This window comes from Lepidochelys kempii, chromosome 11, assembly GCF_965140285.1.
Source record: "Lepidochelys kempii isolate rLepKem1 chromosome 11, rLepKem1.hap1, whole genome shotgun sequence".
Taxonomy (NCBI): Eukaryota; Metazoa; Chordata; order Testudines; family Cheloniidae; genus Lepidochelys; species Lepidochelys kempii.
Genome location: NC_136390.1, coordinates 53199497 through 53219285, shown reverse-complemented (window position 1 = coordinate 53219285; position 19789 = coordinate 53199497). Strand labels below are relative to the sequence as shown.

At 39.6% G+C, this 19789-nt stretch overlaps 1 protein-coding gene across 7 annotated transcripts in view; it reads right to left on the bottom strand.

The window, feature by feature from the left end:
- The window catches only part of MYO1B (myosin IB), a 180269-nt gene that overhangs the window by 74679 nt on the left and 85801 nt on the right, over positions 1-19789 (bottom strand). For 6 of the 7 annotated variants that reach the window (XM_073306214.1, XM_078847999.1, XM_073306213.2 and 3 more), the window contains 4 exons: positions 16195-16289; positions 9749-9853; positions 6221-6267; positions 291-354 (listed from right to left, as the gene is read on the bottom strand). In XM_073306214.1, coding sequence (XP_073162315.1) covers positions 291-354; positions 6221-6267; positions 9749-9853; positions 16195-16289 — 311 coding nt within the window. Of the gene's footprint in view, positions 1-290; positions 355-6220; positions 6268-9748; positions 9854-16194; positions 16290-19789 lie in introns of those variants that run through there. The other variant, XM_073306220.2, reaches the window with a different exon arrangement.

The following is a 19789-nucleotide window of genomic DNA, read 5'->3' as shown; positions in this document are numbered from 1 at the left end:
TTCAAGGATGGGCAATATATGGCCCCATAAACCTGACTTATCGACCCCTTAAGCAATACTTTTAAATAATCCTGGTCCATATTTCCAAATGCATTTTTACTTTGTTTTTTATACAATTCAGTACCAAAGAAAAAGTAACGACTTTTCCACCTCTTTATCACGTAACAAATACTGAGTTATAATTAAAAATAAACACTATCTCCTCATAACTCATCTCCCCTCTTTTTACTGCACATTTTGAATAAAGTGCCTGTGAAATGTTTTAAGCCAGTACCAAATGTAATACTCACAGTTACTTATAACTCCGCCAAGTGGATCACCTTTGAAATCAAACTCAATATCCATATACTTTCCCTGTGGAAACAATGGATTTTAAGAATGTTAGATTTGCCTAAGGAAAACCATTCCAGACCTTTTCAAAGTTGCTTGGTCATTTTAATGTACTACAGAGAAATTCAGTTGCTTCTTTGTGGTGTGTGTATTTAAGTTATAACAAATAGTAAATAAGTCTATGTAATAGCTTTTAAGATATTTTTATTATCCCTTTTGGGGATTTTTATGGTAACAGGCTATAATCTATAGAGGGTGCAGTTTTCTCATGCAGGTTAATAGGCTTTGTATTTTTTAAATTTGTAGAAATAATTGTGATTGTTTTTAAGACCCAAGTTTGTTATGCAGTCTTAGTTGCAGTGAGAGGACCATCTCGAAAAGGGATACTTCATGGATCTGAGGAAAACGACAGGACTCTTGGGGTATGAACTGCAGAGTGCACCAACGTGTTGTGATCACGTGGACGCTGCTGGCATGACTAAAAGGTACCTAGTTTGCATTAACATAACCCTCTTTCAAATGAGAGCATGTTAACATGAACAAGGTTCCTTTCAGTTTGCTCCAGCAGCATACACACTGGGCAGTTAAGTCTGCAATACTTTGGTGCACTCTGCAGTTCACACCTGCAGAACAGTGTAGACATATAGTCTAAGAAAACAATACTTGCTACCTTTTAGGCATTACCAGACCTAGTAGATTGGGGAATTCAGGAACCTGTTTTTTTTTGGCCTTCCCGGATTAATTATACTGTTAAGAACAGAACTCGTTCTGGGTGTAGGTTCTTCCAGAAGTGTGGACCAGAGCACTCATAGGGTATTACATTCTTTGGGATTATTGAGGAGTAGGATATGCTGTAGTTGCTGATGTGTTATACGAGTCTCTTGCCTTAATAAAGCTGCAGCCTTTTCCCACTAAGTTGTCTGCCTCATCACTCAGATGTTTGGGGCAAAGATTTGAGCAGCCTGTTACCACAGACTCAATTTAACTTTCAGCAGTACAAGTGTAGTCCCTCTCCTTGACGTCCGTTTGACTTTTCCACATCACAGAAGATCATTTCATTCTGTGCGTTACTTTAATTTATGTGACAGGTGTTCAATTTAGTAACAGTTACTTTCAACAGCAACAGCAAGCCATGGACCCTTATTGTTTATGAAGTCAACGACAGTACAGCTCACGGGCAAACAGTTCAAGGATAATGCATTTTGGCAATAATTCAAAGAAACTCCAAATACATTCCCGTATAATGGATTATTCTGTTTCACCTTCCCCCAGTGCTTACTTAATGGAGCCAATGAGTTGAAAAGGAAGGTCTTGTGTTTACACATTTCCACTCATTTTACTTAGGACAACTTTTTCCATCACAGAGCAACATAAAATTGAGTATCATATTACACTCCTAAAGCACTGCCTTAAAGATACATTCTTATTTACAGGGTAACTTTGTCAGGATTGGTTTATTAAGTGTCTAGCTAAACAGTAACAAGTAACTTTTTTTCGCAATATTGGCAGCCATGTCATGGACAACACAGGACAGTACTTGTATTTTTTTGTTTGAAAAATTAATTTGGTACTGGTAAATTCAGGCTTTTTTCAAAATTACATTCAGTTTTTAAAGTAATTCAATCAGAGAATTACCACAATTCCAATTTTCCAATTACTGGGCCAGCAGAATGTTCCCCAAAGAGCATTTTAGCTCTGGATTTAAAAGCAAGGTCTGAAGAGAGAAAGACAACTGGTTGTTCTCTCTCCCCCTTCATATTCCTGATCTCCCAAATTCAACCTTCTACACTTCCCAACTCCTCGCCGTCTCTTCTTCCCCTCCACCTTCCTTGTTTCATCCACATCACCTTTCAGGCACCTTTCCTTCCCAACCCCAAATACTCCAATATCCCCTAAACCTTGTACCTTGCCTCACTCCTGGAACGTCTTGCAACACTCTAGAGCCTACAGTGCCTGCGATAAAAACACTTTACTCCGTTCAATTCAGAAAAACCAACAGGGTCAATCGGAGGAGCAGTCAGAGCAGACTCAGCTGTGTGGAAGCAGCACAAGAATCTCTCACCAGCTACTGAGCAAGAGTTTGCGGGGGGGTGGGGGGGAGGGGGAGGTTTGGGAAGGCCTTCAACTGACAAAAGCAGCTCTCCAGCAACCCTAAGTTCTATCCAGGTGGAGGACCACAATATGAATGTGCCATCCTAACCAATTTTGGGGCTCAATTTAAAGCAATAAAGATATTCTAATTAATTTGAATTCAAAGTCAGCCCATGGAATTGTGGGATACTTTCAGCGGACACCCAGAGCACAAGTCCAGTGGGGTTGTGTCTACACTGCCAAGCAATAGGGCTTGAACCCTGCATCCTGGCTTAACTGAGGCTCGCACCCTCCACCCCGTGGGTCCTGGCACCTTGGGTCTGAGCCCTTGGTTAGCATGATTTTGTGTGTAGAAGGAAGGGGGATTAGGCTCGAGCCTGAGTTTGAACACTGGGCTTACACTGCTGTGTCGACACACCCTCTTTGTGGCTTTCTACTTTCAGCTCCTAAGAGAAATTTGGGGATGGGTGCTCAGTCTTTTGGGTCTCCAAATATTTAGTTCCAGCTTATTAGTAGCAATAATATTTATTGCCAGTCGCCAGCTCCTATACAGTTTTGTTAGGGGGCTTATTCCTTCACCCACTTACTTCCCTGGTCCTTCTCGCATGAACAGAGAGCAACAATACCCGAAGTCCAAAGGTGCAAACAATTTGAGATTTATTGGGGTGAACTTCCAGCAAGCATGATTCCAGTTTCCTTCCTTAGTGTCCCCCTTCCCAGCTCTGACACCACAGAGCCTTATACCTGTGTCCCTGTTCCCATTCCTGCCCTTAGCCAAACATGATTCCAATTTCTGCACCCCCATTCCCTGTTCCCATTTCCCCCTTTAGCAAAACATGATTCCAATTTCCCCACCCCCATTCCCTGTTCCCATTTCCCCCCTACACACCCACCCACTTCTTGATTGACTGCAGACTATATAGTAAAACTTGAGTTCTGCTTAGCTATACCTTAACCAATCATTTTCCTGAAATTTAACTAACCAATCCTAACATATTGTAACATGATTATTTAACCAATTATATCCCACCACCTTAATTAGTTTACACCCAGCAAAATTAATTATACAGCAGACAGGAACAATCGCAGAACCAAGACAGAGATTATACAGACAAACAATAGCAAAGTGGGAATGATCATGACAAAACAATACAGAAGTGAGGATTTCACATCCCAGCTATGGATAAGTGAGTTCTTGCCAGACAGGATGCTACCAAACTAAGTTTCCTTTTACATTTTCTAGGCACTTCCCTTTCTCTGGAGGTGATAGGAATACAATCCTGTCCTGATAGTGCCTAACAGCCCAAGAGCACCTTATTTCAATGTGACTAGTTTGGAATGTGAGGATGTGACCGTTCGCTTCCCAGCTTATGGCTGCCTCTGCTGCTTAGCCAAAGATCTTAGCCTAAGCACAGGACCTCAGTCTGTCACAGTAAGAGAAGGACCTTACGCCGGCAGACAGTGATTTTGATTCTTTCTTTTATACCTCTATAACTAGCTAAGCGATAAGAATACACCTAAATTCTTAGAGTATAGGCCTTTACAGACAGGCCTGAATATCTATATCCTAACAAGTTTCACATTTGGTTTTATGCTGAAATCTTTCCTTAACAAGTTATTTGCAGAGTACAAATCTACTAACAGAAAACCAGAACAGCTAATGTGGTATTCATCGCAAAACTGAAGAGTAAACACATGTAGAAATTTCATGCCTGCAAAATGAATCTGAATTAAAGATGCAGAGTTAAAAAAAAAAAAAGAAAAAAAAGAAAGAGGGAAGATGATATCATGCAGTGATTAACTTGATAAATAGCACAATGCTCCTTGTCACATGACCGTTTAGGCAACCAACTGTGTCAGGAATAGCATCAAATCTAGCTGAGGTATAATTATGTTTCGTCCAGCCAGATAAGTGGCAACTCTCAAATTTAGCACTCTCTTGCATATTTTGGTTTTCAGTCTAATTTTATGTTAAAGTCAGAAAGCAACAAAAACTCTTACCAGGAGACTAAATGCATTTGTAGAACAGGAGTCACAACAAATCATGAATTAAGCAATTATTCAGAAGGGAGAGGTGAAATGTTCTATTGGGTCAAATGAAACATTAAATGCTGTACATCACAGAGCAATGTGGCTGGCTTCATAAGTAGTGCTATGACAAAAATGTTTTCCTTTCAAATGACATGGTCATTACTTTCTTACAAGAAAAGCTTCTCACATAAGATGAAAAAGAAAGGTGATCTAACACCCTCTCCCCTTTTGGGATTCAAGTTCAGCCTTGTAAAAATGTCATGAAAACCTACCAATGCTTGCAAAAGTATACTTGCCCTCCCTTAGTGCTGAAGATGATTTAAAAAATCTTTTAATCCTTCATTAATATTATTTGCCTTGGGCAAACAAAGGAATAGAATCTGACTTCGACTTCAGGAACATAAGCAGACAAGAGAACCAAGTTCCTCCCAACATACTGTCTTTTCATCTACTTACTAGGAAGATCAATTATATAATGGGAATAACAACAACTCTGAAAAAGAGTCATTGCTGTTTACAGGTCTCACCTAACAGGAAATATCTGTTTTCTCGGCTGTGCAAGTCCCAAATTACCACAGATCTAGCTCCTATGGTGGGTGTGGGGTAGTTTAAAGTATTCAGCAGAAATGTTGGTCTATTTAAAGGTTTCAGAGTAACAGCCGTGTTAGTCTGTATTCGCAAAAAGAAAAGGAGTACTTGTGGCACCTTAGAGACTAAATGCTCAAATAAATTGGTTAGTCTCCAAGGTGCCACAAGTACTCCTTTTGGTCTATTTAAATAGTTCCAGAGGTGAAAGATGCAGATGGAGAAAGATCCCTTATCCAAGTGATCCCTCTGCTTCTGCTCAAAACCACTAACCAAGCAAGAGTTAGCCTAGCTCTAGAATGAAATGACTCTCCCACATGCATGCAGGTAATTAGGGAGCATGAGAGCTACGTGCCATTCCCCATGGGGCAGACTGAGTTTACAGAAACCTACAGTGCTGGGATGAGGCCTCCTATCCCTGATAAAAAGGATAGTTTTTGGATGTCTGGTTATATTTACACAGCAGCTAGAAGGGTGCTTCCCAGTACAGAGTATAGAAACACAGTAGCTATGCTTAAGCTAGTCTGCTAAAAATGGCAGCGTGGCCACGGCAGCACCGGCAGCCACTCAGGCTAGCTGCCCAAGTACTTACCCACCAGTCAGGTGGGATTTCAAGTGGCCCTTTGCCTCCTGGTGTACAGTTTGATTCTAAAAGGAAGATAGACAGTGCCACATGGGTTACTCACTTGCTACAAAGCCTTAGAAATTCTGGGAAGTGACTGATGGACTTGTTTCCTCCTCAGAATAGGGATTAACCTCCACAGCAACAAACCCCTGCCTTCTGGAGAACCAGCTGGTGCTGGAGTAAGTTTTAAAAGCTTGCTGTGAAGCAGTAAGCGAAGGATCTACATGGGCTCGGAGAAATTCTATGTCCCATGTTAAGGAGAAGGTCCGATGACATAATTTAAGGAAATACCAATAGATTCTAAGAATTTCAAGACATGACAAAATTTGGTTTGGAACAAGTTGACACAGTCCACTTAAATGTTTTCTTAATTAACACAGACTTTAAAAAATATACTGCAGATGAGCAATAATGCCTATTAGAACATCTACTCCAGACACGCATGATACTGCCCAGGCTTCTGTAACTACATAAAAATCTATCACACTCTAAACTTTGATAGGAATTATCTCCTTTACACTATATGTACGATCTTCTGTGCCTTGTACATATACTTACAAATCTAGAAGAGTTGTCATTTCTTACAGTTTTGGCATTTCCAAAAGCTGGTAGGAAAGAACAAAAAATAAATGAAACATGGTAAAAACATTTAAATACTAAAAAACAAGTCATGACTGTATGTTATGCAAAAACAAAAATAAACAAATCGATGCCTGATGGAAAACAAAGCACTGTCCTGTGTTTGAGACATCATTATCAGTTGCTGAAGATGGATTTATAAAGATCAGTTTAGTTTGAAGTTTTCTAACAATAAGAGCCAGTGAAGAAAAAACTTTCCCAACATTATTGTCAACGTGGTTTTGAACTATGCCTGGCAACTACCAGCTTACAACGTGCATGCAACATGAACTCAAAATAAACTGTAGGGCAAGTTAAGGAATTAGATTTCATCCTGTAAAATGTTTGTCAAATGGAAGTGTGTCACTCACTATTATGAAATATAGTGCTCGTGCTCATTGCAGAAGGCTTTGAGCTAACTTGTCACAAAATATATATCTATACTTTCAGTACTCAAGTAAAGTTGACACTGAGTGAAAAAATATATGTTTCTCAGCTTTAACAAATTTGCATGGAGAGACTATTCTGCGTCAAAGAACTGGAGCCAAAAGACAGAATTTGTTGCTCTTGGAGGCCAGGGTTAAAAGTGACAGAACTGTTTTAAAAAAACAACTTTATACAGTGGAATAAGTCACCTTTTTAACAAACATATAATTAAATACAGTGCTACACACAAGACTCATTTGTAATCATGCACAGAACTAAAAACAAACTTTCCATTATGAAGAATCAGAGACAGTTTTCTCCTAAATTCACTGTTTCTCATGTTAATTTACATTAGCAGTATAGTTAAAAAGCAGAGCATTCCCGTAAGATAACTTATGCAAACATAACATATTTCTGCCATTTTCTTGCATTACAGCTTAGTTTAAATGCAACTGCACATAAAGGCATAGAATATGATCTAAATTGTAAAAAATCTAAAATGCAGCAGCTGGTACTTGGTCATAGCATGATTACTGTTAATCATGGGAAGATATGGTGTCTCTTCTCTTTTACAGGAAGGCAACCAAAAGCAGGACAACACAGCAACAGGCAGCACAAACAGCAATGCTAAATTCTCAAAAGAAGCAAGAAGTGCCCATACACATCATGATTATATAACATCATACTTTTAAGTCAGGGTTTCTCAAACGGCAGGTCCTGACCCCCCAGAAGAGGTGGATAGCTAACCCCACTTGGTACCAGATACTGTTTCAGCAGCACTAACAGGACCATTGCATGGTACACTGACAGATCTTGCCTGTGAGAGGACATTCATTATCTCTTAGCACATTTCCTATTCCCCTCCCATAGTAAATTTTATGTCCCCTTCCTTCCTTCACTTCCATTTGCATGCCTTTTTCCATAATGCCTCAATACACAGAATCCCACTTTGTTTGCAAAAAGAGAACCCACTGATGGACACGGAATTATATCATAATAATTAAAGAATACGGAGAGAAAATAACTTGAACACTGCATGTAATCTGGTCAGCAAGGTGAAATTATTATAGATTAGACTATAACACTTCCTTGTATGAATGTATTGTTCTATCTTAATAGGGGGCCATTGGAAGGGCTAGCAGGGAGACAAGACAATGAATCTAGATAAGCAACCTTCAAACAAACTCTTGGGGGTAGGGGGAGGCAGCAATTACAACACAACAGCGAAACTATTAACTTCATGGCTCCCTATGTCTCCAAGGAAGATGCAAGTCTTGCTTTCCCAGGGTAGGAGCCCAGAGAGCAAAAAAATACTGAACAGTTAAAAAGCCCTTGTCAGGAGAGGGCTGGGGGAGTCAGTTGTGACGGGCTATCAGGGGAACAGGGGTGGACACAGTGAGCAGCTCTACAGAGAAGTCAAAGAGTTAGATCTTTCTCCAGATCCAGGGACAGGCAAGCCTTAGGAAAAGAGAGGCAAGCATATATCCTGGTTTATTGTTTTTAACATCTGTTGTCTCTGAAATCAGGGTGGAGAACGTGCTTGTTAACAGCAAAAATGTTGAGAGAGAGAGAGAGAGAACCCTATTGTCCCTCTGCAAATTTGTGTACACAGTCAATCCCTTACCTCTCTCTAAAAGCGCAAAGTTTCAAAAAGTTCAATGAATAGAAGATTGGTGGGGGCAGAATAGATCTGGACAAGGAGAAGAAGTCTGGAGATAAATGTGAGAAGGGAGGGACAGGCAGTAGAAACAAAACTGAAACTGTTTGAGCACCATATTCCAGAAGTCTTGAGGTCTTTCTGAGTGTAGCCTTCATTGATTTGAGATCTACCATACCATTCTCTCACTAGAAGGGAAAACTTATAATGGAAGCAGGCCCTAAAAGAGACCCAGTTTGGGAATATTTTAATGAAGTAAAATGTGGGTAAGACAGGCATGCATGCAAAATGCAAACAATGCAACAAAGAAATGCAAGGTCTGGTTGCCTAAATAAAACAACGTCATGGGAAGTTTTGCTTGTTTTGTTAAAATATTATATGTTTGCTGTTGAAGAAAAAATCCAGAATACATAACGTCGTCGTTTTAGTTAAATAAAACAATTTAAATGTCTGTCTGGTGATGTTCTCCTCCTAATATAGCAAGGCAAGAAAATCCTCCAAATATTAATGATTAACCTGTTGAATTGGAGATAGTTCACCTCCCAATGGCTTCATAAATATCTGCTTCAATTACCTTTGGTAAATGAAATAACCAAACAATCATTCATTTTCTGATATAGCTGTAAAACTAATCTGAAAAGTTTTCTAAATAAATCACTTAAAAATGTATAGTGTGTACCTTCTAAAAATGAAACCTACATCTATCTCTGAGTTGTGAAGAATATATATTAAGGTTATAACAACCAACAAGAATGCACTTTTATGTAGAAATCCATGATTACATCAAGTTTTCCTGACCAGTGATTTAAATCACCCTGTCTAAAATCCTTTTGTTCTAAATAAATACTTGGCTTTATAAGGCTGTTTGGTCACTCATTACCACTCCCATAGCTCCCTAAGAGAAACAAACTGCAGATAGAAAAGGAGTACTTGTGGCACCTTAGAGGCTAACAAATTTATTTGAGCAGACGCTTTCGTGAGCTATGAACCCAAGGTACGCAGATCTACTAAGTTAATCATGGTTGATCACAGCAGACTGCAGTCGGAGAGTGAAAGACTAGCAGGTGACAGCTAGATACCTGAGACACATTCACAAAGAAATCAGAATGGAACAAAAGTGCAGTTAGCCCAGAAGCTGACATCCTCATTTGCTTCCTTACTAAAAACCCACTCTTTCAGTATTGCCAATAAAGAATCAATTTAAACAAAAATAGTTCTATTTAAAAAGAACCTTCCACAGCTGAATAACTGTAAGGCTTATTTCTGTAATCCTATAAAGCACCAACTATGCTTTCAGATACTGTAAATAACAAAGCCAGCTGACCTGGTAGGAGGATGCAGTACAGGAAGCAATGTATTTTCTACACGCATTATTAGATCCTTACCTTCAAGCACTGGATTTGACTGTAAAAGTTGTTCTTTTACTTGATTAACTTCTGCTCCTTTTCCACAAACAGCTGCTACATAAGACATAACAAGCTTGCTGGCCTCTGAGGGGTGTAGATTAGAGGATAAAAAAAGATCAAAGTGAGAAATAGTCCTGAAAACTGGCACAAATATTTTATTTATTATGCAAATATTTTAGTTATTATGCAGGCTTGTGTACCTTAACATTTTTACCATTCCAGCAGGAGTTAAAGACCCCAATCCTCCTCCACATATCTCTTTCTTTTTGATACTACTCAGGCCCTGATGGTGTGATGAGGCCCATGCACTCAGACCCCTGTGAGCACATTGAGACCTAATGATTTCAATGGCCTGGACCCAAGCAAAACGATGCTGAACACTAGTGAACCAAGCATATATAGGTTCTTTTCCATTCGGCTTGAGTAAAAGTGACTCAACAAGCTAACAGTATGAAAAATCATCTGCAACATGTCAGGCTACGGACAATGGGACTTAACATTGCAAAATGCAAAAGCCAATAAAACTACTAAATCAATCAGTCAGTCATTAGATTTAGTAGATTTATTTGGCTTTTGCATATTATATATCAAATCACACACGTACACACGCATCACATAACGGTAGCTATAAAAGTCTAAATAAGTAATTAATGCAGTCTATTTTAAAACAGATTACAGAATACAAACCATTAATTTAGTCAATGAACATAATTTCATTGTGTTAATTTTAACATAAACAAGTTTGAACAAGTTCTGAAATTGTTAAAATCCCAGTTATGTAAACATCAAATCAGTGTCAATGACCCATCCAAATAATATAAGTAAAGATTACATAAAACAAATAGTCTGGATCTTATGATAATATTGTTTAGCAAAGAGAGCAGCTGTGACAGGAGCTGAGCAAGTAAGGTTTAAAACAGGTATGCAGTGTTTAATATGATGCAAGATTGCCCAATTTGGGGTAACTCACAGGATATGCATTAATACAACTTTAAATACAATATAATTACTAACAGCAGGAATCCCACTCAGATCAATACAATGATCATAAAAACTCATTTACTTTCTCCTTTCAAAGATCTGGTACATATTTAAGGGTCTGATTTCAGCAAAGAACAAACAAACGGTTTCTCCTTGAATTTTGATGCTCTTCTGTTTAAGCAAAATTTGCTTAGTATTAACTGGTTGTTTCTGTCCCTAAGTTGAAATTCAGCAAACAGACACAGATAGGTATGGCAGGCCTGTGCCCAGGGCCTCATCTCCTGGAATCACATGAGTTCAGCAGAATCTCAGCTTTCATTTTTACAAAGGTTCCCAGCCCTCACCGGTTGCAAAGAAAAGCGTGAAAATGGGACCCAAGTCAAACCAATGCAGTGATGCCTACCCCAGTCCGCCAATAGCCTGAAACAATAGCTCTTTCCAGAAGGTATCCTCTACAACTGACACTGCTCTTGCCAACCCTGCCAATACCACAGCAACATTGGAAAGTATTGGAAGAGGGGATGATGGGGAAAGTGGGGGACAGGGGCGCACAGGCTGCTATTCCAGATGGAAAGGAGAGCAATTGCCATCACCCCAGCCTCTGCGGTGCGGGAGCAAGACTCTAGCACACAGACTAGAGTGACTAGACAGAAAGTGTGAAAAATCAGGACAGGGGATGGAGGGGTAATAGATGCAAAAAGCCCCAAATATCGGGACTGTCCCTATAAAATCGGGACATCTGGTCACCCTAACACAGACAGTTACACCGTCTGCTTCAACCACAGCTTGCCTTTACAAGGCTTCGCAAACACGTAATATTTCGAGATGTAGAGGTGTAAAATAAGATCATTCACAAAATTCTTCAGGATTTGGGGGCTATTTGGAGTATTTTTAATAGGCTAAAAAAGAGCAGGGCCATTTCTCCTTATAAACACTCCACAAAAAGCTCCATTTTCCTGAGTGACAGGTTTCAGAGCGCTAGCCATGTTAGTCTGTATCAGCAAAAACGAGGAGTCCTTGTGGCACCTTAGAGACTAACAAATTTATTTATTTCACGGGCTATAACCCACCTCATCAGATGCATGGAGTGAAAAATACAGTAGGCAGGTATAAATATACAGCACATGAAAAGATGGGAGGTTCCTTACCAAGTGTGGGGCAGTCAGTGCTAATGAGGCCAGTTCAATCAGGGTGGATGTGGCCCATTCCCAACAGTTGACAAGAAGGTGTGAGTATCAACAGAGGGAAAATTACTTTTTGTAGTGACCCAGCCACTCCCAGTCTTTATACCCACCTGGGGGAAGTGAAGGAACAGATTGACAGAGGCATAAGGGTACTCAGAAGTCACCTACTACAGGAGAGGCCCAACAAAGAAAATAACAGAACGCCACTAGCCATCACCTACAGCCCCCAACTAAAACCTCTCCCACGCATCATCAAGTATTACAACCTATCCTGAAGGACGATCCCTCACTCTCACAGACCTTGGGATACAGGCCAGTCCTCGCTTACAGACAACACCCCAACCTGAAGCAAATACTCACAAGCAACTACACACCACACAATAGAAACACTAACTCAGGAACCAACCCCTGCAACAAACCCCGTTGCCAACTCTGTCCGCATATCTATTCAAGGGACACCATCATAGGACCTAACCACATCAGCCACACCATCAGGGGCTTGTTCACCTACACATCTACCAATGTGATATATGCCATCATGTGCCAGCAATACCCCTCTGCCATGTACATTGGCCAAACCGGACAGTCTCTATGCAAAAGAATAAATGGACACAAATCAGACATCAAAAATTTTAACATTCAAAAACCAGTAGGCGAGCACTTCAATCTCCCTGGACACTCAATAACAGACTTAAAAGTGCCCATTCTTCAACCAAAAAACTTCAGAAACAGACTTCAGTGAGAAACTGCCGAACTGAAATTAATTTTGAAACTTGACACCATCAAATTAGGCTTGAATAAAGACTGGGAGTGGCTAGGTCATTACAATAAGTAATTTTCCCTCTGTTGATACTCACACCTTCTTGTCAACTGTTGGGAATAAGCCACATCCACCCTGATCGAATTGGCCTCATTAGCACTGACCGCCACTCCAATTTGGTAAGGCAACTCCCATCTTTGTCTGCCTACTGTATTTTTCACTCCATGCATTTGATGAAGTGGGTTATAGCCCAGGAAAGCTTATGCCCAAATACATTGGTTAGTCTCTAAGGTGCCACAAGGACTCCTCATTGATTTTTCTGAGTGTCTCCCCTGTTACACCTGATGTACAGACAGGCAAACAAATTAGGGCAAAAATAAGAACTGACTTGAATCTTTGATGGTCAACAAAATTCAGGTACTTTTTTTAAAAAAATGTACACGCTTCTGCATGTCCTACTTGCAGATTAGAATAAAAACAGAAGTATCAAAATACATGAAAAGCTATTCTCTTGGTCTCTTATTCCAGTCTGCCTCAACCCACTATGTACCAGAAACATATTGAAACTCCCAATCAGCTTTCTAGCCAAAGAAGTCTGGATAATTTTGGATATACATCCAAACTTTTACTTTATTTCAACATATGAGAAAAACCTATGCAAGTCTCCAAGTACCTTTGACAGATTAGAAATATTAGGACAAAAAAAGCAGTAGCAAGACATCCTCTTTGTACAAGAAAATGCAATCCACAAAACCAAGAATATTTCCACACGTTGGGGAAACCCATGAGAATGCCACCAGAGTAAATACTCCTGTCTGTCCAAATATTCTTCTCACAGAGATCTCAGAAAGGACAAAACATCTGCAACACAATCCTGTCTACTACACACACTCAAGTCTACAAGACAGTTGACACCACCTCATGGTCAATGGTATGAAAGGCTTCTGATAGATCTAATAATACCAGCATAATCATTCTCCAAATCTTAACCAAAACCAAAAGATATCAGCGTCAAGTGATGTTTTTTAGCAAATGTTGAACAAGTCTTTTCAATGCTACATGTTAACTTCATATTAATACCTTTTATACATCGGAAAGGGTAGCCATATTGGAGGTGAAAGCAATCCATTTATTTAACTACACTTATTTTCCCAAAAAACTAAAAAGAGGCTGATCTAAAGAGTTGACTTAATGCAGTAATATGAATCTGTCATAGAAAACGTATGAGCAGAAGTGGCTGATGAGCTAAGGGATAAAGACTGATTTAAATCTAGATTCGCTGTCTGAACACATGCTCAGGTTAGGGTTGCCAATTTTGGTTGGACGTATTCCTGGAGGTTTCATCACAGGACAATCTTTAATTAAAGATTTTTTTTAATTCCTGGAGACTCCCGGACAATCCTAGGCAACCCTAGCTCAGGTGTTAAGTGGAATGATATTCTGTTTCTACATGGACGTTCTTAAGAGTCTCAACCTTAGGCTCTAATTTCCCTCCCCCGTGAGTTGGGTGGGTGGAATGCTTGCAATCTTTCTGGGTGAAAAAGAGCTTTTGGCAGTTGGACTAGTGATCAGATGAGGTAGGACACGCGAGTTGGAGCTTCATGCCCATCCTCCACAAAAAAGATCCCTCAGTGCTGAAGGAGCCATTTTCAGTGGAGCAGTAGAGGGGAATGGAGACAAGAAATGGAAAACTGTCAGGCCTTTCTGTGGAGAATAAAGTACTGTGTATCTCTCTGTTTACAAAGCACCCATTCTGTATGGTATGAAGGCAGTAGCAGGGCATTACAAATGATTGTGTCCCTTTTTTATCTGTTCAGTTTTAAAACAAAACAAGTTAAGAGTTGTTTCAGGTTTTATGCTTCCCTCCCAAATCTCCTGAGCCAATCAGTTTTTCTCCCTGCCCTGTTGGGTTAGACCTTCGCAAAAACAACAGGGGAAAGCTATGAAACTAGTTACACACAAAGTGCTGCTGAAAGCACAAAATAAACAAATATTCTCTCTAATCTCTTCCAGTTATTGTAGTCCAAAAGGATCCACTTGAAACAGCAGGGAAGAAATTACTGAGACAAACATGATTTTTTTCTTGGCGGCATCCCCTAAAGGATCACAGCTAGGTTTAAACTGGACAGTAGCTGTGAGGAAATGGAAGATCTTTACCATGGATCAAAGGCTCCTAATGATGCTGAGACAATCAGGCTGATGTGCAGCAGTGAAATAAGAGACTACTCTGCATGCCTAAGTGTTCCTCAGCTATCTGATCTGACAAATCTCCCTAAACAGTCCAAATTCTTTGGGAAGGGCTACTCAAGCTTTGAGTGAAAAACGAACTAAAGCAGCAAATAAGTGAATGTAATGTAATTTAGGGTAAGTGTGCACTTTCTGATGACATCAGGATAAATCCGGAGCAATATATATATATCACTAAAGAATTCCTTTCAACTATTAATGAAGTTTGAACTACTGTGCAGTGAACTTGTTTTAAGGGAATTTAAGATTATTTTTAATATGCTTATTTACTCAGTAGACCACCCATCACAGAACTGGAAAAGGAAAGAATTACAGAATGTCAAAGCCTCTCATTCAGGATTCACAAAAGGGGCAATAAAGAAAAGGACATAACTTTTGAGAATGCACATTAAGAATACTAAGGTGCAAAACCCTTCCAACCCTATGTCCCCCAAATGAAGCAACTCTCTATGCAGTCTTACAATATGTACACTTGGTGGTTTAATTTTCCACCAATTTTACTTTTGTTTACTGGATGCATAATAAGCCATAAGTCTTCCTGCCTTCAGAAACAATCGCTCAGATGATGTAGAAACAAATTTAAGTGTTCTGTACCTGCTGTTTCTTTTCCTCAGCAGCTCTATTAAATTGCTATTTGAGACTATAATGCAATTGATTTTTTTTTAAATGAGCTTTCAAGGTGAACAGTTATGAAAGTGACATTTACCCCCACACAATTCCATACTTTTCAATGAACTGAGAATTTTCTCAAATTATTCCAGCTTTGCTTGAGAGAAATGCAGTTATCTTGTACGCTTGCCAGTGTACTAAGTGTAGCTGAGCACAGCATGAGAGATTTCATTTCCAAAGCCATCACCATTATGGTTTTTATATAAATAGTGTATGAAATTAAAAGTCCTATATTTAAAGGCTTTGGTGAATGCTTTCCAGGGTTTTCAACCAATCCCAAAAGGGCAGGGGAGGTCCAGTTTTCACAGGCTTGGAGTGTATTCTGCAAGGCAAGTGAATCCTGAATTTATTTTGACCTTTGCAATATAGCGTCACCAAAAGGATGATTTGCACATCGATATCATGACATCGCACCAGTACAATGGAATTGCATTTATGCAACAACACTCAATGCAATGTCACACCTGCACTAACACATATCATGATGCAATTAGTTTACTGCATGGAGCAACTGCAAAGAGATAACTCCAACACCCTCTCATATTTTTGGAGGGGAGCATGGAGAAGACAAAGCTGTATATTACCTGTTTTTCCAGCTCCACTCTCTCCAGTAATAAGAATACACTGATCTTTATCCTGGTCCCTGAGGGATCTGTATGCTTCATCTGACAGAGCAAAGCTGTAAAGTAAAAGATGATGAATTTAGCAGAGAAATAAGCAAATGTCATCAAGACTATATATATATATATCATCAAGACATTATATATATATATATATAAAATATGTCCTTGAGGTTCAGATAGCATTAAAACAATGCTATGTAGCTTACTAAGCACTATACCAAGTGATAAATGGAGAACTGAAGCTTCTTTGGAATCCTATGAGCCAAGAAAGTCTAACATGGATGTTCGTGATTACTGATTTATTTCATAATTACAGTTCTAGAATGGGCCTGGGAAAGAAATAGAAGTTACTTCCCTCCACCACACTCTTTTAGAGACTCATTAAAGCCTTCAGAATTTGCAGACATACATCCGTCCGTGTAAGTATTCATTTAGCTGCCACTATAAGAAATGCCAGTATTTTCAGAGTCAAGTAACAACGTAAGTTTACAACCCACAATCAAAGCACTGCAATGAGATATTGTATCAACTTGTTATTTCAACTATATTTGTGGTTAGAATTTATCTTATTCATATCACTACTAACATGCAAGAAGGGGGTTGATGCTCTGCTCTTCCACTGAGAGGAAGATGCTTCAGGCAGGAAATCAGTCAAACCTCCATTGTGATCTTATACTTTCCCCTGGCACATACTTCCCCAATTCCACTCCTTCATTCAAGCAAATTTCCTCCAAACCACTGCATGTTATATTCCAAAACAATTTCCCCTCTAAAGAAGTGGGAGAAACCCTTAAAAATCTTATTAAAATATTATGAATATAATTTGAATGGTTAAAGTACACACGGCATGTTTAAAACATTAACTATCAGTCCGTGGCTTGTCATTGTTCCTCGGCATATTTTCATGTTTTCTGATTAGCTGAATTACTGACATTTGGAAACCAAATTTAGGGTGGCGTTACATAATTTGGAGCTAAAAAACAGATTAAGAATTGACATCATCTTCTCTGCACTAGCAGAGACTTCAGGCCTACTATACAGGAACATACACACACACAGGCCACGAGACAAAATCATAGCAATTTGTCGGACAATTTGGATCTTTGGCTGACAATGAAACTGTATACAGCACATCATACAGTGCTATTAAGAGTGCTATCTATTGTACTGCCAACATTACTTCCTGCAGCACCTGGTTGTTCCCTGAAGATCTCATTCAAGTACTAACTAGGCCTGATCTTGCTTAGTTTATAACATTAGACACAGCTCAAGATGGTTTGGAAACATCCATGCCCAACAAGACGCAGAAACAAGACGCTAACTGGTAACTCATATTTAAGAACAGATTGATGCACTAGCCACTTTAACCACAGCAAACCAAAGATGTCCAACTCCTCTTGATGTATCTGGCATTGATGAGGAGATTCCTAAAACTTTTAATTCTGCTCTGGAGACCCATTCATCTTTAGAATTTGAACTCAATGATTCAACTAGATGTGAAAATTGTTTAAAGTACAAGAAAGTAGAGAGTTCTAATGTGTTTAACACTGAAATAGAGTTGATTTGCGATATGGCCAGCATGTAACAACAGTAGCAAAGAAAAGACTCCACTGCTGCCGAGAGACCATGATGCAATTCCTGGCAGCAGCCCTATTGTCACATATCCAAAGTACAGTTGCTAGATTCACAAGATTCTCTGGTAGGACACATTCAGGAAGAGAATAATATTCCTTAAAGGTGCTGCAGATAAACTTGCAAAGTTGAGAGTGTAACACATGCCTCTTAGACTTATCTGTGTAAATATGTTCATCATAGTTAATTTTAAGCAACATTCTTTCAAAGCAATCTGTGAGGGAAGAAGCAAAATGGGCCAAGGGCCTTCAGGCAGCAGTAGGGGTCCAGGAAGGGGGCAGAGAAGAGATCACAGAATCATAGAACTGGAAGGGACCTCAAGAGGTCATCTAGTCCAGTCCCCTGCACTCAGGGCAGGACTAAGTGTTATCTAGACCAGTGCTTCTCAAGCTATCTGATGTGAGGGACCGGCAACTTTTTTTTTTCCTAATGTGCGCGCAGACCGGCAGCCGATGGCTCATGGACTGGCACCAGACCGCAGACCACCACTTTGAGTAGCACTGATCTAGACCATATCCCTGACAAGTGTTTGTCCAACCTGCTCTTAAAAATCCCCAATGATGGAGATGCTACAACCTCCCTAAGCAATTTATTCCAGTGCTTAACTATTCTGACAGTTAGGAAATTTTTCCTAATGTCCAAACTAAACTGCCCTTGCTGCAATTTAAACCCATTGCTTCTTGTCCTATCCTCAGAGGTTAAGAACAACAATTTTTCTCCCGCCTCCTTGTAACAACCTTTTATGTACTTGAAAACTGTTATGTCCCCTCTCAGTCTTCGCTTCTCCAGAGACTGAACAAACCCAATTTTTTCAATCTTCCTTCAGAGGTCATGTTTTCTAGACCTTTAATCATTTTTGTTGTTCTTCTCTGGATTTTCTCCAATTTGTCCACATCTTTCCTGAAACGTGGCACCCAAAACTGGACACAATACTCCAGCTGAGGCCTAATCAGCGCGGAGTAGAACTGAAGAATTATTTTTTGTGTCTTGCTTACAATACTCCTGCTAATACATCCCAGAATGATGTTTCCTTTTTTGCAACAGCGTTACACTGTTGACTCATATTTATCTTGTAATCCACTATAACTCCTAGATCCCTTTCCACAGTACTCCTTCCCAGGCAGATGGGATATTAACAACGCAAGCTGTGGTTTCCATGGGTTTGTTTCTGGAAGACAGCTTTCATATAAACACTACAGTGTCATTTTTTAAGTGAAGTCACAGAATGGTTAGCTCACCAAGCCCATCCAGCCATAGAATCCAGTGCCGTTTGTCCTTCAAACTGTCTCATCCATTATCTCCAAGAATACCACCCCAGCACAAACAAATGGCATTTCTACTACTGAAGTACCAGGTTTGCAAACATCAGTCCTCACTTGACACAGGGGGGCTGGAACAATTTGTATAGTGGGGGTGCTGAGAGCCATTGAAGCAAACTGTAAACAGTGTATATAATGGAAACTACTTTGAGCCAGTGGGTGTAGCAGCATCACCAGCACCCCTAGTTCCAGCACCTCTGCTTGACAGTATTACACCAGAAAACAGTGTGGAGACCTCACTGGCAATTTTAGGGCAACCAACACATTCCTAATTCATATCTTGAATGTGTCACCTTAAAATCATTCACCTCTAACAAGGCTACTGAATTCTCTAGTGCTGAAATGCCACTATCACTAGCCCTACATGGATTGTACAGCATTAGTGATTGTCTTCAAACACACACAATCAATCACCTCAGAAGAACAATGCACAAGCAACGAAGTCTTTCTTCACACAGAAACTTGAAGTATAAGGTCATAAACAACCACCAGAAATTTAAAAGAAAGGAAAACAGTCATTTTTATCCAAATCACCTGGCCTTGCATAATTCAGCCAGGGCTGTTGTGTGTTTATTTGGAATGTTTTCTTTTTCTGACAAAACCTC